General features: G+C 53.0%; 2 protein-coding genes across 4 annotated transcripts; both read left to right on the forward strand.

The window, feature by feature from the left end:
- Positions 1-1,632: 1,632 nt before the first annotated feature.
- TIMM50 (translocase of inner mitochondrial membrane 50) lies at positions 1,633-9,474 on the forward strand. 2 transcript variants are annotated; one of them, XM_008139605.3, is made up of 11 exons: positions 1,633-1,771; positions 2,917-3,073; positions 3,683-3,714; positions 3,945-3,966; positions 5,510-5,568; positions 5,661-5,780; positions 6,093-6,197; positions 6,301-6,399; positions 7,550-7,706; positions 8,017-8,123; positions 9,264-9,474. In XM_008139605.3, the coding sequence occupies exons 1-11, from the start codon at positions 1,664-1,666 to the stop codon at positions 9,363-9,365; spliced, it is 1,068 nt and encodes a 355-aa protein (XP_008137827.1). In that variant the 5' UTR covers positions 1,633-1,663; the 3' UTR covers positions 9,366-9,474. The 2 variants fall into 2 exon arrangements, with proteins under 2 accessions (XP_008137827.1, XP_054566949.1); XM_054710974.1 differs by lacking the exon at positions 9,264-9,474 and adding an exon at positions 7,324-7,459 and having other exon boundaries at positions 8,017-8,105.
- A 5,009-nt stretch (positions 9,475-14,483) lies between these two features.
- On the forward strand, positions 14,484-23,818 carry DLL3 (delta like canonical Notch ligand 3). 2 transcript variants are annotated; one of them, XM_054710816.1, is made up of 9 exons: positions 14,484-14,552; positions 14,680-14,961; positions 15,847-15,904; positions 17,546-17,788; positions 18,783-19,000; positions 19,872-20,094; positions 21,436-22,042; positions 22,249-22,333; positions 23,158-23,818. In XM_054710816.1, the coding sequence occupies exons 1-9, from the start codon at positions 14,484-14,486 to the stop codon at positions 23,161-23,163; spliced, it is 1,791 nt and encodes a 596-aa protein (XP_054566791.1). In that variant the 3' UTR covers positions 23,164-23,818. The 2 variants fall into 2 exon arrangements, with proteins under 2 accessions (XP_054566791.1, XP_054566790.1); XM_054710815.1 differs by lacking the exon at positions 23,158-23,818 and having other exon boundaries at positions 22,249-22,433.
- Positions 23,819-26,150: the final 2,332 nt, after the last annotated feature.

Consider the following 26,150-nt stretch of genomic DNA (forward strand, 5'->3'; position numbering starts at 1 on the left):
CAGGGGAGGGCAGAGACCTATGGGGAGGACAGTTGGGGGGGACCAGGCCTACAGGGGAGGGCTGTTGGGGGTGACCAGACCTGCAGGGGAGGGCAGTTGAGGGAGACCAGGCCTGCAGGGGAGGGCAGTTGTGGGGGGAGCAGGCCTGCAGGGGAGGGCAGTTGGGGGGTCCAGGTCTGCAGGGGATGGCAGTTAGGTGCATTCGGGCCAGCAGGGGAGGGCAGTTAGGGGTGACCAGGCTGGCAAGGGAGGGAAGTTAGGGGTGACAGGGCCAGCAGGGGAGGGCAGTTGGGGGTGACCAGCCCTGCAGGGGAGGACAGTTAAGGGTGACAAGGCCAGCAAGGGGAGACAGTTAGGGGTGACAAGGCCAGCAGAGGAGGGCAGTTAGGGGCAATCGGGCTGGCAGAGGAGCATTTAGGCATCGATCAGGCTGGCAGGGGAGTGGTTAGGGGGTGATCAGGCTGGCAGGTAGAAGCAGTTAGGGGCAATCAGGCAGGCAAGCAGGGGAGTGGTTGGGAGCCAGCAGTCCTGGATTGTGAGAGGGATGTCCCCCAGATTGGAGAGGGTGCAGGCTGGGCTGAGGAACAGCCTCCCCGCCCCGCCCCGCCCCGCCCCGTGCACAAATTTTGTGCACCAGGCCTCTAGTGTATTATAAAATATTTCAAGAAGATATACCAGGAACACCTGTGTCCCCACCACCGTTTAGGAAACAATATGTACCAAATAGCACCCACTTTAGCAGCACCCGCAGTCCATTCCCCCCCATAGGTATCCACAACCCTTAATTGCATTTGTCTTTTGTTTTGTTAATCCTCACCTGAGAATATTCTTCCATTGCTTTTCAGAGAGAGAGTGTGGGAGGAGGGAAGGGGGGGGGCAGAAAGAGAAACATGATGTGAGAGACATGGATTGGTTGCCTCCATCAGGCTCCCGACCCTGTGGGGTGGCCTGACCAGGAATGGAACCTGCCACCCTTCTGTGCGCAGTCTGATGCTCTAACCATTGCGCCACATCGGCCAGGGCCCATTTGTCTTTTGACTTGGTACTTTAACCACCGTAGTATGTACCCCCAAAGGTTATATGGTCGTTTTACATGTTTTTTAAAGTTCACATAAATACTATCAGACTTTCCCCCCTCAAATTAATTTGAAGGAGATCCATTGTGGCTACCGGTGGCCACTAATTCGTTGATTTCCCACACTCCCGACACGGCCCGACGCGGACGCGGCCGCTGTTCCTCTGGCAGGTTCCCATGAAATGGTTGGCCTACCCACCTGGGAGGAAGGGCGAGCGAGGGGTCTGAGAACAGCAGCGCAGACAGATGGCCTCCCCGTGAGAAAGCGAGCTTGTGAGGGCTGGCAGCCTTAGGGTGTTAGTATGGGCTCAGCCTCACCCCTGAGCAGGTACTGCAGCCGGGGCGGTGGAGGGCCCTTCGGCCCCAGCGGCGCGTGGAGCAGGCTGGCTCTCCATCCCTTCAGGCGCGCGGGGCCAGGCGGAAGGGCCGCTTCGGGCGAGCACGGCCGCAGCTGGACGCCCGAAGCCTTTTGTCTCTCTCGGGCTGCCGTCCACCCGTCCCGCCCCTGCGTCCCCATTGGCCAGAGCCCCGCCCGGGACTAGAGGGAAGAGGGGCGAGTGGGCGGAGACCGCGTGACGTCAGCGCAAGATGGCGGCCCCGGCGGCGCTGGCCCTTCGCTGGCGGAGCGGGCTCTCGCTCGGCGCGCGGGGCTTGTGCGCGAGGCTGGTGACGCTGCCCCCCCGGGCCTCGGGCCAGGTGAGCGTCCGGGACGGTGGTGGGCTCCGGGTGCAAAGGCCCCTTCCTGGATTTCCGGGCGGGTCGCCGCTCCACGGTTCTGGGACGCTGCACCTCAGGGTGCTGAATGGAACGCCGCCCGCGTTTCGGCTTGTCCCAGCCTCCCCGGGGTGACCGACACCTGCTCCCCAGGGGTGGGGTGGGTGCTAGGGGCTCCAGGACATGCTCTGAACTCCACTTCCTTTGGGCACCACGTGGGTGCCGGGGAAGGAGGGTCACCTGTTCCTCAACTCAGTGGCCGCTCAGGGAATAACTTGAGGGGAAGGGACTCGGGACGCTGGAATCGCTGCCTGGCCCTGGGGGTATTTTCCCCGCGGTAGTGATGGTGGTGAAGTAGATGTTCGGGCTTTTGACTCGACCTGCCTCCATGTTGACTGAGAACCAGCCTTTCTGACCTTCAGGTCCATCACTTCCGTGCCCTATTCCCCAATCCCCAGACAAGCGATCGCAACCCCACACCCCCAGCTCTCCGTCCCGGTTCGCAACCTCTTCCCCTCAGTAACCTGGGCTCCTGTCGTCAGGATGCCTTAACTCCCTGTTCTATCCCCCTGTGTGCCCTCCATTGCTTTGCTCCTGGCATCCCCATGTTCAGCCAGGCTCCTGATCTCATTTCCCCGCCCTGCTTTTCTGGGCTCCAGGTTCTCCAGTCCTTTGCCTGCAGTATCCTGGGTACCAGGCCTGTCAACTCTTGAATCTCTCAGACAGTATTTTTTTTTAATATGTATTTTATTGCTTTTTTACAGAGAGGAAGGGAGAGGGATAGAGAACTAGAAACATCGATCAGCTGCCTCCTGCACACCTCCTACAGGGGATGTGCCCACAACTAAGGTACATGCCCTTGACCGGAATCGAACCCGGGACCCTTCAGTCTGCAGGTCGATGCTCTATCCAGTGAGCCAAACCGGTCAGGGCTCAGACAGTATTTCTTGACCCCTCTGAGAGACCCAGTCAAACTGCTGGCTGCCCCTCCAGGGACACAATCCCAGAGGCTATGTGGGTGTCTGCTTCCTGGCTCCGGACCTTGATTCTAATCTGACCAGGGTGTCGGAACCATCCTGACTCTCTCTCTCTTCTCATTTGGCTAACCAACCCTTTCTCAATTGTAGGCCAAGGAGATGGGGAGCCGCCCAAGCACTAAGGCCCAGGCCCAGGGGTCACAGCAGCAGCAGGGCGCGGAGGGTCCCAGCTACGCCAAAAAAGTCGCACTCTGGCTTGCTGGGCTGCTTGGGGCTGGTGGAACCGTGAGTGTCGTCTATATCTTCGGTGAGGGACATATTCCTGTCCTGCAGTTTTGTTCTGTTGGCTCTTTATTCTCCTGCAGAAGCTTCCCCTCTTTACCCTAAGGGCTTTACCCATCATCCTTCCCTGGCTCCTCCTACAATAGGACAGCCAACTAGAACAGCAGTTGCCAACCGGTGGTCCATGTGGTCCGAAAGGTTGGCGACCGCTGAACTAGAACATCTACCTTGGAAAGTGGGAAATCTCCTTTCTTCTCTCTTCTGTCCCCTGTGCTCAAGGTTCCACTGTTTCTAGTTGCTTTTGTATTAGCTACAGGGAATAAGCTGGAAGAAGGGAAAATGGGGAATGATAGGCCTGGATCAGCCTCCTAAATTGCCTCTTTCCTCTGCACCCAAAACTCCAGCCCTCCACTAATCCCTTTATCACTCAGACCCAGGAGATCTGGCCCCATTCCCTCGTTTCTTAGAGACCCAGGCTTCCTGGCTATAAGCCCCCGCCTCTCAGTTTTAGGAGACCATGTTTCAAGCCCTCTTCCCTTACACCCAAGAGTCCAGGCCCTCTGCTTTTTTTTCTCTCTCAAGACCCAAGAGATGGGGTCCCAGTTCCTCTGGTTCATCTCTGTCTTCCTTGCAGGAAACAACTCTGTGGATGAAACTGGTGCCAAGGTAAGGGGGAAAGATACCCAGAGGCCTTGCTAGGGGTCTCATCCTGTGGATGCCACACACCCCTACCCCCCTTTGGTCAATTCAGGCTCATTTCTGGTCTGGAGTGAGTCTCTCCCTCCTGGGCACCTTTGCCTACTCCTTCCAGGGCCCTGGAGATGATTCCTTTTCTGGGTGTGATGGGGTTTTGCCTCTGCTATCTCAAACCCTCTGTTTTTCTCTCTACCTCATAGATTCCCGATGAATTCGACAATGGTGAGTAAACAAGCATAAAATCTATGGTCCTCTGACCCTCCATACTCTGCCATTTGTAGGGATGTTGCTCTGCCCATATGGTGCCCCTCCTCCTTCTACTGGGGGTAGGGGAGTCAGTAGCTGGATGACTTTTGGGGGAAGGGCATTACAAAGCCCCAGTCCCCTTCTCTGGCCCCTCAGCCCAGGAGCAGATGGTCAGGGACAGATGGGGGGAGGGGAGTCTGGGGTGGGAGTGCGTTGGGAGAAGGTGCTGTCTGTTGCCAGACACACATGGCTTCCTGTGCCTTAGATCTGAGCATATGCAGCCCCTAAGTCCCTCCACTTTATAACAGCCTCTTCTCCCCGCCCCAAGCCTCTACCCCATCGAGCTCCTCATTTCCAAAACAATGCCTCCTTCCTCCCTCCCCTTTTTAATTAGCTTTGATGGGGAGTTTCTGACAGATTGGACAGTAGAGAGTAGTTGTTAGGTTTGTTTGTTTTTAAAGAATATATCATTTTCATGGTTTTATTTTTTTTCTGTTTCTTTTTTCATTATATATATATATATATATATATATATATATATGTATATGTATATGTATATATTTTTTAATTTCTTTATTGATTAAGATATCACATATTTGTCCTCATCCCCCCATTCCCATCCCACACCCCTCCCCACACATGCCCCCACCCCCCTGTTGTCCTTAACCGCTGGTTAGGCTCATATGCTTGCACACAAGTCCTTTGGTTGCCCTATTGATATTTTGGATCAGATAATTCTTTGTTGTGGGGGAGTGTCCTGTGCATTGTATGATGTTTAGCAGCTTCCTGGGCCTCAACATACTAGATGCTAGTATCTTGACAATCAGAAATGTTTCCAGACATTGCCAAGTTTCCTGGGGAGAGAGGGAGACAAAATTGCTCCTAGTTGAGAACCACTGGTTTAAAGTACACAAATGTGTGTATATGCCATCATTAAAAAAAAAGTTTTTATTAATTTCAGAGAGGAAGAGAGGGATAGAAACACCCAACGATGAGAGAAAATCATCGATTGGCTGCCTCCTGCATGCCCTACACTGGGGATCAAGCCTGCAACCCGGGCACGTGCCCCAACTGGGAATCGAACTGTGACCTCCTGATTCATGGGTCAGCGCTCAACCACTGGGCCACACCGGCCGGACTGTCCATCATTTTTTAACTAGACTCAGTATACTGGCTTAAAGCAGGCAGATCTGGAAGCCTAGTGTTTCCAAATGAACTAAATATAGTGGCCTCATGTCAGCAGAGTTATAGGTGGGCTTCAAGTGGGCAGATGTATAAACATTCTATTTTATACCTGGGGTGGTGTGTGGATGAAGTATTTGAGTTAAAATTGGGCAGGTGAATAAATATATTTGTTCCTGTCTGGTTGTTATGTCATTGCCTTCTACCTTTGGACTTAGAAATGAGCTGGTTCAAAACGGGTAGACCTGTTTGTATCTGGTACATAAGTAAAGCCATGGTTTGTCCAGAGGTTGAACAGTGGCTTATCTTGGAATCCCTCTGTGCCCTGGTGTTCTAGATCCAATTCTGGTACAGCAGTTGCGCCGGACATACAAATATTTCAAAGATTATAGACAGGTGAGCAGGAGCCCTGGGCCCAGTCCCTATCCCTCCATTCCCCAGCCCCCTGCTCCTTGTCTGAATGCCCCCATTCTGTCCCTGTACCACAGATGATCATCGAGCCCACTAGCCCCTGCCTTCTCCCAGACCCTCTGCGAGAGCCGTACTATCAGCCGCCCTACACGCTGGTCTTGGAGCTCACCGGCGTCCTCTTGCACCCTGAGTGGTCGGTGTGTCCTGGGGAAGGCAGCGAGTTGGGGACACTGGATAGACCTGGGTGGCCAGATGATGATGATGTGGTTAGGGGCATAGCCTGGAGCCAGTCTGGGATTTAGCCCAAGCTCCCCTGTGTGATCTTGGGGAGGAGGTGTCACTCTCATTGCCTCTTTCCTCAACTGTGATGCTCCCCACCATGAACCCCTCAAGCGCCATAAAGACAGGGAAGAGCAGGCTGGTTCTGGGAATCCCTCAGGCTGGGTCTTGGTTCTTTCGGGACCTCTGGGACCTCTGGGTCTCAGTGCTTTACTCTTCTCACTCCCCAGCTGGCCACTGGCTGGAGGTTTAAGAAGCGTCCAGGCATAGAGACCTTATTCCAACAGCTTGCCCCTTTGTATGAAATCGTCATCTTTACATCAGAGACTGGCATGGTGAGGCCCTGGGGAAGGGAGGGATGGTCTGTGTGGGGGAGGGGTGAGAGAGCTGCAGGGCCAGGGCTCAGCCTGACTTTGTTCTTCCTCCATTGTACTCCAGACTGCATTTCCACTCATCGACAGTGTGGACCCCCACGGCTTCATCTCCTACCGCCTCTTCCGGGATGCTACACGATACATGGATGGGCACCATGTTAAGGTGCCATGTCGGGGCCATGGGTGGATCTCGGATTGGGGGTTGGGGGTTGGCACTTCATGAGGGAAAGAGGACCCAGCTCTGACCCTAGTGTCAGTCCTGCTTCTGGGTCTGCTCCAGGTCTGATCCTGTCCCCAGTCTGGACTGGGCCTCGGGGCCCTCTCCCCAGAATCTGGCAATGGAAGTGGGGGGAATGGGATCTTCCTAAAGAGGGCAAGGGGTAGGGAAAAGGAGGCTGTTTTTATTTCTCTGTATCTGGAACTGAGTGTCTCTGGGACTGTGTAATTATAGTATCTTATCTGAGACCCTGTTGGGGTTTGTTTGACCTGGGGTCTGTGCTGTCACCAGCAACGTACCCATGGAAACAGGAGTTCATGGGTCTGTGAATGGGTCTCTGTGAGTCTAGGTCCAAGTTCCCATGTGTTTAGGTGTCTGTTGGCTTTCTCGCTGTATGTTGCTGGATCTGTGTAGTTCTTCAAGGTTCAGAAGGATGTGAACTGTGATTGAGGGTTTGAAGGGTCTGTGTCTGGGTACCTGTCTTTGAGTGAGTCCCAGTGTAGCTATAGATCTGTCTGTGTTTCTTTTTGTTGTTGTTTGTTAATCCTCACCTAATTGATTTTTAGAGAGTGGGAGGAAGGGGGAGAGGCACAGAGAGAGAAACATTGATGGGAGAGAGACACATCGATTGGTTGCCTCCTGCACATGCCCCAACCAGGGCAAGGGATGGAGCCTGCAACCGAGGTACGTGCCCTTGACCAGAATTAAACCCGGGACTCTTCAGTCCGCAGGCTTATGCTCTACCCACTGAGCCAAACCGGCTAGGGCAGTCTGCACTTTTTTATCTGGGTGAGAGGTTCACAAACTTTCAACTTGTCACAGTCACTTGGGGCAGTGGTTGAACACACAAGTGCTTGGCTTCCTCCCCAGGGAACCTCCAAATCAACCTGTCTGTGTACCAGGCCCTGGGTCCAGGAATCTGTGTACTGGCTCCCTGGGGAATTTGATGCCATCATCCCAGCTTGGTCTTTGGGAGGCTCCATCATGATGATCCTGGTGTGCAATGGTGTGTGTGTGTGTCTGTCTCTCCCTTTGTGGGTTCTTTGTGGGAAGGGAAGGGGCATAGGCTTTAACCTGACTTATTCCCGACTTCTAGGACATTTCCTGTCTGAATCGGGACCCAGCCCGTGTGGTGGTTGTGGACTGCAAGAAGGAAGCCTTCCGCCTACAGCCCTACAATGGTGTCGCACTGCGGCCCTGGGACGGCAACTCTGATGACCGGGTCTTGTTGGACCTGTCTGCCTTCCTCAAGAGTGAGGCTGACCCCTGACCTGACTTCTGACCCTAGAGCCTTTGACCTTCAAGAGGAATTACAGTCACTTGATTTTGGCTTGTTTTTCATGTAAAACTGGGTACTTGAGATGTGGAAGGTCCACAAGCATCTTGCAATCTTTAGAAGCTTAGCATGTTTGGGGTGCTCCTCAGGAATGTTTAGGGGAGCCCTTTTAAATTGTTGAAAAGTGTTCCAGGTAGCACTGATCCCCTAGTATTTGACCTTTATTCTTGTGGGTCTGCCTGCCTCTGGCCTTCAGCCTGGCTGACTCCTGCCTGCTGTGTCCCCAGCTATTGCATTGAATGGTGTGGAGGATGTCCGGACTGTGCTGGAACACTATGCCTTGGAGGATGACCCGCTGGAGGCTTTCAAACAGCGCCAGAGCCGGCTAGAGCAGGTGGGTGCTCGGATCCCAGCCCAGGTGGGGGACATCGCAGCAGCTCTCCAGGGTCCTGAAGGTGGAGCCTGGAGCAGCCTGGCTCTGCTCTGGGCTTTGTGACCTTGAGCAGATAGATACCTTCTCTTCCACACCACCTGTCCTGTAGGGCTCTTGTAATGACGGGCAAATTGATTCTGCACCTGCTCTGAGAAAAGGAGGCAGAAAACACCAAGCATTTGAGATAGATCTGGGAGAGGAGTTGTCCTTGGTGGTCTTGAGCTGGTCTGGGGGCCCCAGTGTTTTGTGGACCATGGGTTGGATCAGGTCTGGAAAGAGGGATCCATGAACATTTGGCCCCAGGGTCTGGGGAATGAGTTCTGGTGGTCTATTGTGATCTTGGTGACTTGGAAGTAAGACTAAGTATGGATTGTCCTAGCCAGTCTCGTTCAGTGGATAGAGTGTCAACCTGCGGACTGAAGGGTCCCGGGTTCAATCCCTGTCAAAGGCACATGACCGGGGTGGCAGGCTCGATCCCCAGTAGAGGGTATGCAGGAGGCAGCCGATCAGTGATTCTCTCTCATCACTGATGTTGCTATCTCTCTCTCCCTTCCTTCCTCTCTGAAATCAATAAAAATATATATTTTTAAAAAGTATAGATTGAGTCTGGGAAAGAGATTCCCTGGGATCTAGAACTGCATTGATTAGATTCTGCATTGGGTCCTTGGAGTAGGGCCAGAATTCCTGGGAGATTTGAGCCTGGGATCCCCCACCATCCACACACAAGTCGTAGGCCTCCAGGCTGGGCAATGTGAGACCAGGGAACGGAGCAGTGCAGTCTGGTAAAGGGTTTTGAGTCTCGCCAGCATCCATGCAGGGGTAAAAGGTTCCGGGTTGAGGAGAGGGGCCCCAGGGAGCTGGGGAAGGTGATCATGAGGGTACTGGGATTTGAATCTGGGCTCCTATGACACAGCTGGCTCATGCCAGTGTCTGGTCTCGGTTCCTGGGGTCTGGGCTGTTTTGGGGGTTTGAGGGAAGGGGTCTGGGCTGGGCAGAGGTTTAAGAAAGGTGGCTTCTGGGCTGAGAACTGGGGACCTGGGATTCTGGGAGGAGGCTCTACTCACCCTGCTGACCCTCTCTCTCCTCTTTGCCCTGCCCCAGGAAGAGCAGCAGCGCCTGGCCGAGCTCTCCAGATCCAGCAAGCAGACCCTCTTCTTCAGCTCTCTTACCAGCCGCCTGTGGCCTCGCTCCAAACAGCCCTGACCTCTGGGCCTCCTCAAACTTAGTGCCTGGGTCCTGGACCCCAGGCTGCAGTGCTCCCAGACCACGGCTTGGGCAGCCACATGTCCAATAAAGTCCATCCCAGACGCCATACTCCTGTGTCCAGAGAGTCTCCAGATGGGGGCATTGGGGTGAGGTCTGAGTGCCTGATTAGCTGCCAAGCACAGAGTGGGTGCTTTGGTGGATCAGGGCTGGTTTTTAACCCAGGCCTGGTGATCTGAAAACCTGGGTCCCTACTCTGGCTGAGTCTTCTGTGTCCTGTGTGATCTGCAAAAAGTGCAGCTCCCTTTTTGGCTGCAGATTCCCCATCTGGAAAAGAGAAGAGAGGACGTCCCTGGGGGCTTAAAGACAGGTAGCTGCTTAGGCTGCTGTGTAAATACGTGAAGCGTGGGCTCAGTGGACTCTGGTGGACAGATCGCCCGATCCCAAGAGGGCAGCTGCTGCTCAGCTCTGCCAGCTATGGCCCCATGGACAGGTGGGGATAGAGTTGCTTGATCTGATTTTTAAAAAATATAGTTTTATTGATTTCAGAGAGGAAGAAAGAGGGGAGAGAGAGAGAGAGGAGATAGAAACATCAATGATGAGAGAATCATTGATCGGCTGCCTCCTGCATGTCCCACACTGGGGATTAAGCCTGAAATCCAGGCATGTGCCCTGACTGGGAATTGAACCATGACCTCCTGGTTCATAGGTCAATACCCAACCACTGAGCCATGCTGGCCAGGCTGATCTTCTGTTTGTTAATGGAAGCCAGAAATTGGGATTTTTATAGTAATAATAAATCTCCCAATATATAAGTGTTGGCTTCTAATTAAAGCAGGCAGACTGTGTATCAGCACTCTCAGTGGAACTTTCTACAATGTTTATACTGTTCTGTATCTGCACTGTCCGGTGGCCATGGGCTATTGAGTACTTGCAATGTGGCTAGGGTAACTGAGGAATGGAATTTCTAATTTTGTATTACTTTAATTTAAATTTAAATAGCTTCATGTGCCTCCTGGGCCCTGAATTGGACAGCATTTATTATTTAAGAATATAAATTCCTGACTGTCCGAGTTCAAATCCCAGCTCTACCACTTCCTGTGTGATGTTGAGCAAGTTACTTCACTCTCAGTGCCTCAGTTTCCACATTTATAAAAGAATAATAATGGTACTTACCCCACAGTGGTTTGAGGGCTGAATTAGGCACTCTATGTAGGCTCTCAAATAGCAGCTGTGAATTTTGGGCAAGGCACCTTTCTGCCTCGGTTTCCTCATCTGTAAAATGGAGGTGATAGTACCTATCTTACTAGAGTGGTTATGTGGGCTAAATGGGACAATTCCTATTCAAACTGTATGTATACTCACATGGGGCTTGTTACCAGGCCATACTGGTTACTCACAGGTTGAAATAACCTGTAGAGTTTGGCAGCATTTCCACATATCTTTGAGAATTGGAGACTGTCTTAACCAAAAGCAAAAGTGGAGACTGAGGCTTATGTGTTTGGGCAATGTGATCTGGAGAGTGAGTGGAGGATGGAGGAAGAGCCACTACAAGTGTGTGCTTGCCTACCACATGGGTGACACGGTCCCACAGAACCTGAGGAGCCTTTTGAAGTGGAAATCCGTTCTGTCTGCCCACATGGCATGAAAGAAGGAAGTGTGTTTGCCAGTTGGCCCCTGTCCCCCAATGGTCCAGTCGCCCTGGGGATTAAGGCTCTGGCACTGGCTGGCGCATGCTTCAGTGCCCACTGGGCCTCCTAGGCCTCTCCCCCAATCGTGGTGCTGGCTGAGGGATGGTGCTGTCTGTCAGGCCACACCTGCTTGAGGCTGAAGGGCAAGGGGAGGAGAGGTGTAGACTTAGGCACAGATGGCTTCTGAGACTGCTTATGTTACATGGCCTAGGACAGTGGTCGGCAAACTCATTAGTCAACAGAGCCAAATATCAACAGTACAACGACTGAAATTTCTTTTGAGAGCCGAAAACTGACTTCTGCGCATGGGCCACGAAGTTTCAATCGCACTGTACGTGTGTGCCTGCATGTGGTATTTTGTGGAAGAGCCACACTCAAGGGGCCAAAGAGCCGCATGCGGCTCGCGAGCCACAGTTTGCCGACCACTGGCCTAGGATGTTTTCCTTAAGTGCTCTAGGGCTGTATCATGGCATCCTCTGAAGGGCAGGATTGGGCTAATTAGTGTTAAGGCATAACCCCAGCAGGGTCTGAATTCCCATGTCATACCATTCGCAAGCCTGTGATCTTGGACAAGGTCTCAGGCTTCTCACTTTCCTCATAAGAGGTTAATAATGCCTCCGTCATTCATTCAATCAGTGTTTCCTAAGCACCAACTGCCAGGCCTCGTTCCAGGAGCTAGAGTGCATCAGTGAACAAATTTAAAAAATTCTGACCTGGTGGGACTGATAATCTCATTGGGAAGACACAATGGTTAGATGTTTCTTGGGGTAATAAATGGATTAAGAAAAACAGCCCTGGCTGGTGTGGCTCAGTTGGTTGGGTGTCATCTCATGCACCGAAGAGTTGCTGGTTCAATTCCCCGTCAGAGCACATGCCTGGGTTGCAGGCTCAATCTCTGGTAGGGGGCATGCAGGAGGCAGCCGATCAATGTTTCACTCCCATTAATGTTTCTCCCTCTCCATCTCTAAAAATTAAATGACTCAAAAAAAAATATGGTGAGAAGGAATGTTTTGGGGTCTTGGGGTGCTTTCTTACATGGGATAGAACAGTTAGGGAAGGACTTGGGATGGTGTATTTGAGCTGAGGCCAAAATGAGGAAAGCCGTGGAGATAGCTTGAGTGTGCCAGGCATGGCCACCTCAGGTCTTTGCACCTGCTATTCTCTCTGCCATGAATGGTCCCCCCCCCCCCCCAGATCCATATGGCTTACTCCCCTCCTTTAGATCTTCGTGCACATGTCACCTCAGCATGACATTCTATGGGCACATAAGGAAAGTCCTGAATAGCCAAAAAGATGCTTAGAAATCCCTCAAAGTACTTCACACAGAGACGTGGGAGGATTCACATCCAATACTTATGCCTGGCACAGACCTCAATAAAGGCTGGCTGTTTTTACAATCTAAACATTTGGAGAAATCAGACCTGGAATCTTACCCTCCCAAGTTATATCCAGGGCAGGTATTTGCCTTCTCTCACTGCTGGTTCTAATGGTTGTCCAAATTCTATTTGAATGTCTCATGATGGGAAGCTCCCTCCACCTTCCCCAGTACAGGGCCCAGTTTGCTTCCCAGTAATTGGTCCATGAGGCCTGGCACTACACTTTGGGGCCACAGAACCTGTTTGAGTAGTGGGGATGTGGAAAGGAGGGCCTCAAATGTCAACCTTAGAATCTTGAAGTATTTTAAAGGCACTGGGGAGCCATGGAAGAGTCTATGCAGGAGAGTGACAGGGTGTGTGCTAAGGAAGACCCCAGAGGTCAGGATTGGGATAGAGGAGTTACAGGAAGCTGGGAACTCAGAGGAGGTGCCTGACCTTGGAATGTTAGGGAAGGCCTCCCACAGGAGGTAGTTGGGTGACACTATAACAAAGGGAAGGAAAACCTGTGCAGAGGAACCTAGGATGTTCTGTACAATTTGACTATGGCTGTCGACTCAAAACTCAAGTCCTCGGGATTAAAAAAACCTCTTTGGGTTGAATTATTTCATTCATTAAAAATTATTAACTTGCTGAAACCAGTTTGGCTCAGTGGATAGAGCGTCGGCCTGCGAACTCAAGGGTCCCAGGTTCGATTCCGGTCAAGGGCATGTACCTTGGTTGCGGGCACATCCCCAGTAGGGGGTGTGCAAGAGGCAGCTGATCGATGTTTCTCTCTCATCGACGTTTCTAACTCTCTATCCCTCTCTTCCTCTCTGTAAAAAATCAATAAAATAAAAAAATTATTAACTTATTGTCTGCCTGACTCTGCTGGGCTATGCTTTATCTTCATTTTAAAAGAAAATATATATATATATATATATATATATATATATATATATATATGAAACACCTGTATTTTCTATAATTATTAGCCTCTAAGTATTAAAATTTTTATTCTGGGAGGAAAAAGTTTACTCCACCTAAAGGGCTTTGCTCAGCACCTGGCACAGAGTGACAGAGTGAGTGGGCTGGAACACCTGCTCCTAACTTTCCTTTCTGGAGGGCCCTGGGGTTTCCCCCCCCCCCCCCGCCCCCCATTCATCTTGGAGTGAGGGATAGGGCCTTTGATGTGAAGATGGAATTTCCTGCCCATTTGCTCCTCACACCTTCCGGAGGCCAAACGGGCCACCCAGCTGTAGCCCCAAGGGGGAGGGGCGCGGGGCCGGCAGATGGTGGCATTTACATACAGCTGGTAGTCCCCTCAGACCAGGGCTCCTTGCCCTGGCGTCTGCTGCATCCATGATGTGGGTTTGGGAGGATGGCTTTGTCTTGGGGAGGGGAGAACACAGCCACAAAGGACTCGGGACCTTCATCCTATCCACATGAGGCTATACCCACGGACCTCCCACACTCAAGTCTCCCACCCCCTCCCCACGGCCGCCTAGAGGCACCTGCACAGACCACAGGTTCATATCGACAACACCCAGTGGTCCAGGATCTCCTATATACTCTGACACAGGCAGAGGAGCAGCCACACGTTCTGTCACACAGTCATGAAGTCACATGCACCTCCATTCTCTTCTTATGTGGATGCTGGCGCGAGTGCCTGTGCACACACACACTGAATCTTAGAATTAGTTACAGCCTCACAAATAGGCTTAACATACAATTTGAGTCACACGCAGAGCCACATAATCTCACCTAGACACACTATCACAAAGTCATGTCTGCCCTCCGGTAGCTCTTGTTCACATCACACACATTCACATTCACACCATCTTATCCTACACAACCCCCTACACCTACCCCATCCTTAGCCACACACATACACCCTCACTACATTGCCTGTGTCCACCAGACAAACTTACGGTTGTTCCAGCACGCTCCCCTTCCCCTCCACCTCCTCCCCGAGGGCCCCCTCGAGCCCCGGAGCACTTGAAGGGGCGGAGCCGCCTCCTCAAATATAAGGCTCCGGAGCCAGCAGCTGCGGCTCCTCAGACCTCCAAAAGGCCATGGTCTGCCCGTGGATGCCTCAACGCCTGTCCTGGGCGGCGATCCTGGCGCTGTTCTTCCTTCCCCAGGTCAGAGCGGAGTGGAGAGGGATGGATGGGACGGGGCGAGAACCGGAGGTCTTGGGGAAGGGGCGCAGGGCGAACAGGACACCCGGGTACCCGCGGTCCCGTCACCCTGTGCCCCTTAACGCTCCAGGCGCGGCCGGCAGGCGTTTTCGAGCTTCAGATTCACTCTTTCCGGCCGGGATCAGGTCCAGGGGCCCCCAGGTCCCCCTGCAGTGCCGGGGGCCCCTGCCGCCTCTTCTTCAGAGTCTGCCTGAAGCCGGGGATCCCAGAGGAGGCCGCGGAGTCTCCGTGCGCTGTGGGCGCGGCGCTGAGTGCGCGCGGACCCGTCTACACCAAACAGTCCCGGGCTCCAGCTCCGGACCTGCCGCTGCCCGACGGCCTGATGCGCCTGCCCTTCCGGGACGCCTGGCCGGTGAGACCCGGCCCCGGGGCACCCGGCACCCTCGTGCTGGAGCCCTTACCCAAACCTTGACCCTTTTTCTGTCCTCCAACTTCCAAGGCCCCAACTCTCCCCCTCATTCCAAATTCCCAGACCAATAAGTCTACCACCTGGAAACTCCCTTTCTCAGACTCATAAACCCTACTTACTAACGACCCCAACTTTTCTGACTCCAGTTTGCCCTCTAGGTATCCAAAATGTTATGATCCCCGCCCTGCATGCTTGGGACCCCAAATTCCCGACCCCTCCCCCCCCCCCCCACACACACACAACTCAACCTCTGGAAAGAAAAAATCCACAGAACTCTGCCTCTGTTCCCTGGAGATCTCTAAATACTGGGATTCTTATCTTTGTTCTCCAAGTTTACTTGCACCTAGGGACCCTCTCACACCCTGCTTTGGGGACCCCCCAATCACCTCTCACTTTGTCCTTTCTCAGATCTTCCAATTGGGGCCTGTATTCGTGACTCTTTCACCTCCAAAATCCTCTCTCCCATCCCACAACCCCAAAAGCACAGAGGTGAACAAACCTGTATTTGAAGTCTAAGACCCTTGCTCTTTTGGGCAAGTGACTTTCCTTTTCTAGCCTCAGTTTCCTCACCTGTGAAATGGGGACATCATGGTACCTCACAAGGGTCCCTGTTGAGGGATTCCACCAGGTTATCTTGAACATAGTCCTCACCACTTACTAACTGCTCAGTAAAGGAAGCCCAAACTGCCATTCCTTCCCTGAACCAACCCCTCTGGAAGCTGTGCCTTGCCTGCCTGGTGCCAGGAATGGCCATTACCCCTAAACCCTGCTCTTCATCAAGTGCTCGCCCTGACCACTGTTTTTCATCCTTTCCTCTCACCCTTCCAGGGCACCTTCTCTCTCATCATTGAAACCTGGAGAGAAGAGTTAGGAGAGCAGGTTGGAGGTGAGTGTCTTCAGTCTCGGGACTACGGTGTGGAAGGTGGGAGTTGGGGCCCAACGTGAGTGACCTGGGCTGTCTGCAGGGTGGTTCTCACAGGATTGCTGGACCCAGGATGCCATCATAGCTCCTGGAGGGTGGAGCTGGGTGTTGACAGCTCGAGGGCTACTGCCATGTCCATACAGGAATGTCCTGGTACTGCATGTAGGAGTCTGTGGTCCCAATAGTAAGTGATAGATAGGAACACTTACTACCTTGGAATTAAAGCCACCAGAGCAGGATACAGCAGCTCACAGAGACCGTCATGCTTGGCCACCATTTGATTTTGAGAACCAGGGGTACATTACTTTTGGTTCTTGAACACAAAGCTCTGTCACTGTGTCCATATAGAGGCCTCAGGGAGCATGGACTGCTGCGGTTTTATCAGAGAGGATACTGAGCAAAGGTCTCAGGGAGGGATATGAGGCGATCTTATCCTTAATTCGGGGAATTTGATGTCATGTAAAGCCCACGTGGGTGTTGTCATCATTTAAAAAACATATATTTTTATTGATTTCAGAGGGGAAGGGAGAGGGAGAGAGAGATAGAAACAACAATGATGATGAGAGAGAATCATGGATCGGCTGCCTCCTGCATGTCCTCTACTGGGGATCAAGCCCACAACCCAGGCATGTGCCCTTGACCAGAATGGAACCCGGGATCCTTCAGTCTGCAGGCCGACATTCTATCCACTGAGCCAAACCGGCTAGGGTGGTGGTGTCATCATTTTGATATAGAAAGCTGTGGCACAATATTGGAGTGTGACAACTCTGATGAGGGGAAACTGCTACTCTCCCAGTATTTCCAAGGCCTCAAGCAATAAGGGTAATTTATGGTTTAGTAATTGGGGTCTCTGTCACGATTTTCCTATAGGAAGATCCCAGGGCACAATTTGGGAATATTATGACCTCACTTCAAAAGACCCGTTATTTTCCCTTGGCCATATAGAGATAGCAAATGTCACAGGGTGTTAGAGGTCTCATCACTAAAATACAAAGATTGTGGGGCAGCCCTAGCCGGTTTGGCTCAGTGGACTGAGCCTTGACTTGCACACCAAAGGGTCCCGGGTTCGATTCTGGTCAAGGGCACGTGCCCCCGGTTGCAGGCTCCTCCTCAGCCAGGGCCCTGGTCAGGGTGCATGCAGGAGGCTACCAATCGATGTGTTTCTCTCACATCAATATTTCTCTCTGTTTTTTCCTCCTCTCTTCCACTCTTTCTAAAAACAACAAACCCAATGGGAAGAAAAATAGGTGAGGATTAACCACAAACAAACAACACACACACACACACACACACACACACACACACACACACACACAAAGATTGTGGTGCAAAACATTGGGGTATTTTGGCTTCTATGGAAGAGCTGTGATCATAGTGATGGTCACTGGCTACTAGATGGGATTGTGACATCAAAGGTCTCAGGGCGCAGTAGGGGGGATCACCGCGCTGCTAAGGGGGTAACCCCCATTCTCAGGGTTGAAAAGGGGTGTTTGGGCCTTGCTAAGAGGGGCCAGGAAGAGTGCGAGCAGGCGCGCTAGGGCTTTATGGCCAGACTGAGTGCGCCGCAATCCGGCCGGGCGTTCCAGCGTCGCTCCCTTCCCGCAGGGCCCGCCTGGAGTCTGCTGGCGCGTGTGGCCGGCCGGCGCCGCCTGGCGGCCGGGGGCCCGTGGGCTCGGGACGTGCAGCGCGCCGGCGCCTGGGAGCTGCGCTTCTCCTACCGAGCGCGCTGCGAGCCGCCGGCCGTCGGGGCCGCGTGTGCGCGCCTCTGCCGCTCGCGCAGTGCCTCCTCGCGGTGCAGCCCGGGACTGCGCCCCTGCGCGCCGGTGGAGGACGAGTGCCAGGCGCAGCGTGAGTCCCGAGTTCTGCCCCAACTCCTTTCCGGCCCTGCTTTAGCTCCACTCACCCACCCTGGGGCCCTTTTGCAGCCTTCTTCAGGGAATTAGGGACTGGAGAACCCTCACCAGATACCCCAGAACCCCACTCCAGGAAACTAGGGAATGCCGCTGACTGCTGCCCATGTACCCCAGGCCCCACTCTAGTCTCACTCATGGGCCTTAGCTCCCTCCCGTGATCCAGCTCCCCGCTTCAGGGAAACTGAGGACCTTAGACTACTCGCCAGCCCTGCCTTGGCACTCCAGCCCCCTTTCCTCTTCCTAGCATTCTTTTTGCCCCAAATAGAAATCCCATGCCCATTTCCCATGCTGGTATCCCTCCTTCCTCCCCTAACCCACTCCCATTTCCAGATGCGAGGACCAACAGAGCTCTCCTAATTCTGAGGCCCTCCCTACCCCCACCCAGAAGCTTTGGAAACCCCTCCGAGTTTCCCTTCCTCCCTCCTTGCAAATGCAGGCCAGACCCCTTTGCCTTCTAAACCCTGGGATCCCCGACCTCCATCCTGGGAATCCTCAGACAGCTCCCCAAATGTCTGAGCCCCACCAAAGCTCCTAGGCTAATCCAGATCTTCCCAGACCTGCCCTAATCCAAGACCCTCCCATCTCCCATAAAAAGCCAGGGTCCCTCCCCAACCCCCAGATGCCCTTCCCTCATTCTCCCATTTCCAGGCTCAGACCGTGGATGAGCTCCAACATTCTTCATCCACCAGCACAGACTCTGGAGCCCAGTGGCCTGGGTTCTCCTCCTCACTCCTTTACTTTCTTGCTGGGCGCGTCATTCCACCTCTCTAGGCCTCAGTCTCCCTGTCTGTGACCTGGGGGATACAATACCATCTAGCCCAGAGGGTTGTCTGTCAAAAGGATGAAACAAGATGGTGCACAGAACGCACTTAGACACAACTCTGCCCTCATGAATATTCCTTTTCCCTCTGCCTCTCCGTCCCCCACAGCGGCATGTCGAGCCGGCTGCAGCCCAGAGCACGGTTTCTGTGAGCGGCCTGATGAATGTCAATGCCTGGAGGGCTGGACCGGGCCCCTCTGCACCGTCCCTGTCTCCACCAGCACCTGTCTCAGCTCCAGGGGCCCGTTCTCTGCTGTCACTGGGTGCCTCGCGCCTGGTCCCGGGCCTTGTGATGGGAATCCCTGTGCCAACGGGGGCAGCTGTAGTGTTAGTATCACCCCCTCCCACCTCTTCCTGATGAGTAGTGTTTTACCCTGGGAGTTCCCACCATCCCCTGCCTGGGGCTCCACGAGACCACAGCCTGGGGAAGGCTGGGGTAGGTGTTGGGGGCGGGCTTCCTAGAGCTGTCCAGTCTGCATCTAGGATGGGGTGCTAGGAATGGGACCGGGGATAGCAGACCCAATAGGTGGCACCTGAGGGTGTAGGGTGGGAACGATGAGTGCCGAGGGGCCACACACTGTCCTTCCTGTGGGGATTTGGGTGGGGGCGTAACAGAGGGGACTTCCTGGAGATGGGCCCGGGGCTGGGGCTTCTGAAATCCCATTTGGCTGAGGGGAGGGGACTGCAGAGGGTAGGCCAGGTAAGCGGCCTGGGGTAAGCAAAGGTGTGGCTGTGGGAGTGAGCCTGGTGTGTACTGGGATAACGTGGACCCCCCTGGACATGCCAGCGTGGAACAGGGAGACATACTCAGGGTTCACGTGAGGGGAAGGGCCTTCGAAGGAGAGATCTAAGGAAGGATCCATGGGAGAGGGTGGCTCAGAGCCAGGAGCTCCAGATGGGCTGTGCAGACAGAATTGGGGAGGGCAGACGAGGCAGGCAGCCTTTGGTAGGCAAAGGAGTCGAGGTGGGAAGGGGCTCTCTCAGGGCCTCCAGAGCCTCTTCCCTGTGGGCTGGACGGGCAGACCCAGAAACTTAGAGCAGAGGGAGGGGTTGTCTTGGGAGGTTCTTTCTAGGTGAGGCCCCTGCATGCTGGGAGGCGAGTCCTGACCAGGAGCAGCCCCCAGGGTCAAGGCTAAGGAAGGGGATGGGATTTTGCTCCAAGGAGACCTCAATCTAAAGTCCTCTTGCCCCTGCCCAGGAGACACCCGGATCCTTCGCATGTGCCTGTCCCCGTGGGTTTTATGGGTTGCAGTGTGAGGTGAGTGGGGTGACATGTGCGGATGGACCTTGTTTCAATGGCGGCTTGTGCGTGGGAGGCACAGACCCGGACTCTGCCTACGTCTGCCACTGCCCACCTGGTTTCCAAGGCTCCAACTGTGAGAAGAGGGTGGACCGGTGCAGCCTGCAGCCATGCCAAAACGGTGAGGTGGGGAGACCAGAACATCAGGGCTGAGGGTGAGGGTCACTGCATGGTCAGTGTGCAAGAGCAGGGCTTGGTTCAGACAGTCGTGGGTGGCAACCCTGCCTTCGCCTCCTTTCGCCCCAGGGCCTGGAGAAGTGCCCCTCTTCCCAGCCTCAGTTTGTTCTTTTACCGAAGGGGTGAGTGAGGTACTGTACCTCTCTCATAGCTATTTACTGAGCATCTACAATGTGCTGGACTCTGTTCTAGGCCCTGGGAATGAAACCAAAGCCCCCGTCCTCACAGAGCTGATGGGGCAGGTAAACAGTAAACAAGATACATAAGTAAGTGTGTGGGAGGTTAGATGGTGATAAAAATAAGAAGAAAATAAAGCCAGAAAGGGGATGGGGAGTGTATGTGGGAGGGAGGCAGGTTGACATTTTAGCGAGAACGGCTAGGGAAGACCTTGCTGAAGGCAGTGAGGGAGGGAGCAGTGTGGGATCTGGGGAAAGATTATGTTCCAGGCGGAGGGAGCAGCACGTTGTAAAGGCCCCGAGTTAGGAATGTGCCAGGTGTGCAGAGGATCTCAGGGCAGCCAGAGTGGTTGACGCAGTGAGTGAGAGATGAGGTCAGGAGGTGACCAGGACAGATCCTCTGGAACTTCATGGGCCCTGGGGGAGGGTTCTGGCTTTATCCAGAGAAAGATGGATAGACCTGATTTGAACTAGGTGCTAAACGTTTTAGTATTAGTGTAAAGAGCTTGGTGCATTTTTATTATAACGAATTCTCACCAAAACACTGAGTATTCATTCTGGGCTGTCTGATACTAGGGACACAGCCGTGACCAGGACAGCTCTGCTGGGCCCTGCCTTCATGGGGGGGTATCAGCCCAAAGGGGGAGACAGAGTAGAGTCATCCTCAGCTACAGCCCAGAGTAGTCATGGGGAGTGCAGGACTGGGGTGGAGGGAGATTCCCGGAGGGCTTCCTGGAGGAGGGGACATCTGAGCCGAGATCTGAAGGTAGAGCTCTGGAGGAGAAACCTGAAAAGAATGGAGAAAAGAAGGAAGGGAAAAGGCAGAAGGCCCGGGCAAAGGCCAGGTGGTTCAGACCCGTCGTTCTGGCCGATAGAAAAAGAGAGACACAGGCAGGCGACAAGGTGAGGCTGAGTTAATCCAAGATTTCACCAGAGGGCAGGAAGCTCCACGCACACTCCCAGCGGCTGGCCCTGGAGTTAGATGGAGATACTCAGAGGGAAACCCGAGAAAAGGTGCGGGTGGGGCTGCCCGAGCTGAGAAACTACCGGGGGCGGGTTGCGGGGAGACCCTCTCCAGGAACTGCGCCCCTGACGCCCCTCCCCCACAGGCGGGCTCTGCCTGGACCTAGGCCACGCCCTGCGCTGCAGCTGCCGCGCCGGCTTCGCGGGCCCCCGCTGCGAGCACGACCTGGACGACTGCGCGGGCCGCGCCTGCGCCAACGGCGGCACGTGCCTGGAGGGCGGCGGCGGGCGGCGCTGCTCCTGCGCGCTGGGCTTCGGCGGTCGCGACTGCCGCGAGCGCGCCGACCCGTGCGCCGCGCGGCCCTGCGCCCACGGCGGCCGCTGCTACGCCCACTTCTCCGGCCTGGTCTGCGCCTGCGCGCCCGGCTACATGGGCGCGCGCTGCGAGTTTCCCGTTCGCTCCGACGGCGCGGACGACGACGACGACGACGGCAGCGAAGGCGCCTTGCCCGCGGCCCCGCCGGGCCTAAGGCAGGGTGGCCCGCCGCGCGTCCTTTTGCCGCCGGCCTTGGGGCTGCTGGCGGCCGCAGGTTTGGCCGGCGCTGCGCTCTTGCTGGTCCACGTGCGTCGCTGCGGCCCTGGCCGAGGTCCTGGGTCTCGCTTGCTGCCGAGTAGCCCGGATCCGTCGGTCCTGGCGCTCCCTGATGCACTCAACAACCTGAGGGCGCGGGAGAGATCCGGGGATGACCCGAGGTGAGGGGCTGGGCCACAGCGGGCTGCTGGCGTCAATCTCCATTGTGCAATGGGCTTGATTCCTTGAGGGGCCTTCCCGACCCCAGCCCTTTTCATCTCTCAGTTCCTCTAGTTGGCTTTGGTTCCCCTCTGTGGTGGGTGAGGAAAACAAGATCTGAGAATTTAAGGAGCCTGAGGCTTTTTTGTTTTTGTTTTTCCCCTGGCAGCCCGTCAGTAGATTGGAATCGCCCTGAAGATGGAGACTCCAGTGAGATTTACGTCATATCTGCTCCTTCGGTCTATGCTCGGGAGGTAGCTACCCCCCTCTTCTCCCTTGGCAAACATTGCACACGCTGGGTGGAGGCAGCCACACTTTGCCTGTAGCTCTCCTTTCCATTAAAATCCTACCTAATAAAAGAGTAATATGCAGATTGATCATCACTGCAACACACAATATTGCTGCCCCCATGTGGTCAAAGATCCTGCCCCCATGTGGACACAAGATGGCCACCACAAGATGGCCAGCAGGAGAGGGCAGTTGGGAGGCACCCAGCCTGCAAGGGAGGGCAGTCGAGAAGGACCAGGCCTGCAAGAGAGGGCAGTTGGAGGTGATCAACCCTGCAGGAGAGGGCAGTTAGGGGTGACCAGGCCAGCAGAGGAGGGAAGTTGGGGACAAACAGGCTGGCAGCGGAGTGGTTAGGGGGTGATCAGGCTGGTAGGCAGAAGTGGTTAGGGGCAATCAGGAAGGCAGGCAGGCAAGCAGTTGGGAGCCAGCAGTCCTGGATTGTGAGAGTGATGTCCGACATCCCTCGAGGGGTCCCATATTGGAGAGGGTACAGGCTGGGCTGAGGGACAACCCCCTCCGTGCACGAATTTCGTGCACTGGGCCTCTAGTCTATAAAATAAGGGGAGAGTCCTTGGGAGGTCCGCAACCCCCTTTTCCGTTCTGACTCAGTTTAGTTCTTGCTGCCCTTTTGAGCTGCTTGCTACCTTCCTTCTCCTTGGCAGACCTGTGGGGCTTGAAGAGGTCACAGTGGGGAGCCTCAGGCAGACTTCTCCATGGATTTCCCCTCACCGGGGAGAGCGGGAGGAGTAGGACAGCCCTTTCTAGTGCCTCATACTCATTTTGTTTCTAGGCCTGACCTGCTCCTTCTCCATCAGCGCCTGGAGACAGAGCTTGGATATTTTTGTGTTTCCTTGATGGTGCCCAACCAATCTCTGCCTGACACTTCGGAGTTCAACCTGGAAGGGGTGACTGGGAGCATTTTACAGTTGGAAGTACATCATGGTCATTTATATCATTGAGTTTTTTTCTTTCCACTTCTCCAGAGACGTCTATACTGACTCTTTACTTTGATCAGCTTTGATTCATCAGGCTGCGTGCTTTGTATCTGGTGTCTGAGCACATGGTCCACTTTGTTTTCACCCTGGGGCTGAGGCAGCCTCTGGGCATTATGGGAAAGGGAATAGTAAACCATGTGCTCAGGCTCTCAACACTTCTGCTCACATTTTGTTGAGTGAAGTCAGTCACATGGTTAAGCTTGGTATCTGTGGGGCTGTAAGTAAATCCTCTTGTGAGGGAGGGAAGTGAATAGTTTGAATGGAATAGAGTCTGCTGCAATATATACCCGGGAGAGACATTGCCTGGTTAAAGGGCACAGCTACCAATTTCACCAAGTATTGACAGATTGCTTCCTCAGCCCACACTCCCACCACGATGTACAAGAATTCCTGGGGAGACTGCCTTTTCTCCGTGTATACCTTTGCTCTATTCTATTTAAAAAGTTTTCCCGTGTATACATGTTATTGTTTTGGATAACCTCAGGAAGGATCCCCTGTGACATCACCAGGTAACGTTTTCTTTCTTACCGGTATCAGATAGAATAGCAGACATTCCTTCTGTTGTCCCTAAGGGAGGTGCGCTAAGATGTGCTCAGATGAAAAATTTTGCATATTGGCAATTTGATACCATTCAACTGAATACTAATTAACAGGAAATTCAGGGGATACAGGATGTTATATGATCCAATGGGGATGAGTAACATCCAGACTGGGGGTTCTATGGGACACATGGTTGGCTTCTTCAAGAAATAATTAGCATTTCACTTCCTGTCCATTAGAATGACTGTAATCGCAATGACAGACAAAATCAAGTGCTGGCAAGGATTTGGAAAAACGGAGACTGTCAGACTCTGTTGGTGGAATGCAAAATGGTGAAGCCCCTTTGGAAAACAGTTTGGCAGTTAAAAAAAAAAAAAATTAAACCTAGCCCTAGCCGGTTTGGGTCCGTGGATAGAGCGTCAGCCTGCAGACTGAAGGGGTTTGAGTCTGGTCAAGGGCACGTACCTCAGTTGCAGGCTCCTCCCCAGCCCAGGGCCCTGGTCAGGGCACATGCAGGAGGTAACCAATCAATGTGTTTCTTTTGCATTGATATCTCTCTCTGTTTCCCACTCTCTTCCACTCTCTCTAAAAATCAATGGAAAAATATCCTTGGGTGAGGATTGGAAAAAAAAAATTAAACATAGAATTACCGTATTACCCAGCACCTCTACTTCTAGGTATCTACCCAAGAGAAAAAAATATATATACATACAAAAACTTGGATGTACATGTTCACAGCAGCATTATTCATAATTGCCAAAATGTGGAAACCACCCAAGTAGCTATCAACTGGTGAGCGGATAAACAGAATATGGTCTATCTCTACAGTGGAATATTCAGCCATAAAAAAGGAGTGAAGTACCATACATGCTATCTCATGCAAGAACACTAAATGAAAGGTGCTGGTCACATGATTCCATTTACTTATTTTTTTGTTTTTTAAAATATATTTTTATTGATTTCAGAGAGGAAGGGAGAAGGACAGAGAGCTAGAAATATCAATGATGAGAGAGAATCATTGATCAGCTGCTTCCTGCACACCCCCTACTGGAGATTGGAGATTGAGCTCGCAACCTGGGCATGTGTCCTTGACCAGAATCGAACCTGGGACCCTTCAGTCCACAGGCCGCCGCTCTATCTACTGAGCAAAATTGGCTAGGGCATATGATTCCGTTTATAGGAAATGTGCAGAAGAGGCAAATCTATAGGGACAGAAAGTAGATTAATGGTTGGGAGAGGGACTGGAGATTAAATAGGAAGGAAGGATCTTACTGGGGTGATAGAAATATAAAAAACTATCGTGGTGATGGTGCACAACTTGGTTGATTTACTTAAAATCTTTGAGCTATACACTTAAAACATGTTAATTTTATGGCCTGTAAATTATACCTCAATAAAGTTTTATTAAAAAAAAAAAAAAGCAGCCCAGTTGGTGTGGCTTAGTGGTTGAGCGTCGATCTATGAACCAGGATGGCATGGTTTGATTCCCAGTCAGGGCACATGCCTGGTTTGCGGGCTCGATCCCTAGTGTGGGATGTGCAGGAAGCAGCCGATCAATGATTCTCATCATTGGTGTTTCTCTCTCTCCCTGTCCCTTTCTCTCTGAAATCAATAAAATTACATTAAAAAGCAAATAATTGCATGGGCCAGTGTGGCTCAGTTGATTGGAGCATCATTCCATGCACGGAAGGGTCTTGGGATCAATTCCTGGTTGGGACTATGGGGGAGGCAACCAACCAATGTTTCTCACATTGATGTTTCTTTCTCTCTCTCAAAATTAATAATTTTAAAAAAGCAATTATCAAGGGAGGAAAAGGAATGAAGGGTAAATCTATAAATTAAAAGAGACAAAAGATAAACAGGAAAAGCCCTGACTGGCGTGACTCAGTGGTTAGAGTGTTGGCCTGCATACCAAAGGGTTGTGGGTTCGATTCCTGGTCAAGGGTACATATCTGGGTTGTGGGTTTGCTCCCCAATCCCGATTTGCCTGCTGGAGGCAACCAGTCGATGTGTCTTACATTGATATTTCTCTCTCCCCCTTCCTCCCTTCCAGTCTCTGAAAATGGAAAAAATACCATCAGGTGAGGATTAACAACAACAAAAGGTAAACAGGAAAACTAAGACAAGTAACTGCACCCTGGCCCATGTGGCTCTCGGTTGGTTGAGGGTGTCCCACATGCCTGGGTTGCAGGCCTGATACCCAGTCGGGGGCGTGCATGGGGCAGCTGATTGATGTTTCTATCTATCC

Source organism: Eptesicus fuscus, chromosome 21 (assembly GCF_027574615.1).
Source record: "Eptesicus fuscus isolate TK198812 chromosome 21, DD_ASM_mEF_20220401, whole genome shotgun sequence".
NCBI lineage: Eukaryota > Metazoa > Chordata > Mammalia > Chiroptera > Vespertilionidae > Eptesicus > Eptesicus fuscus.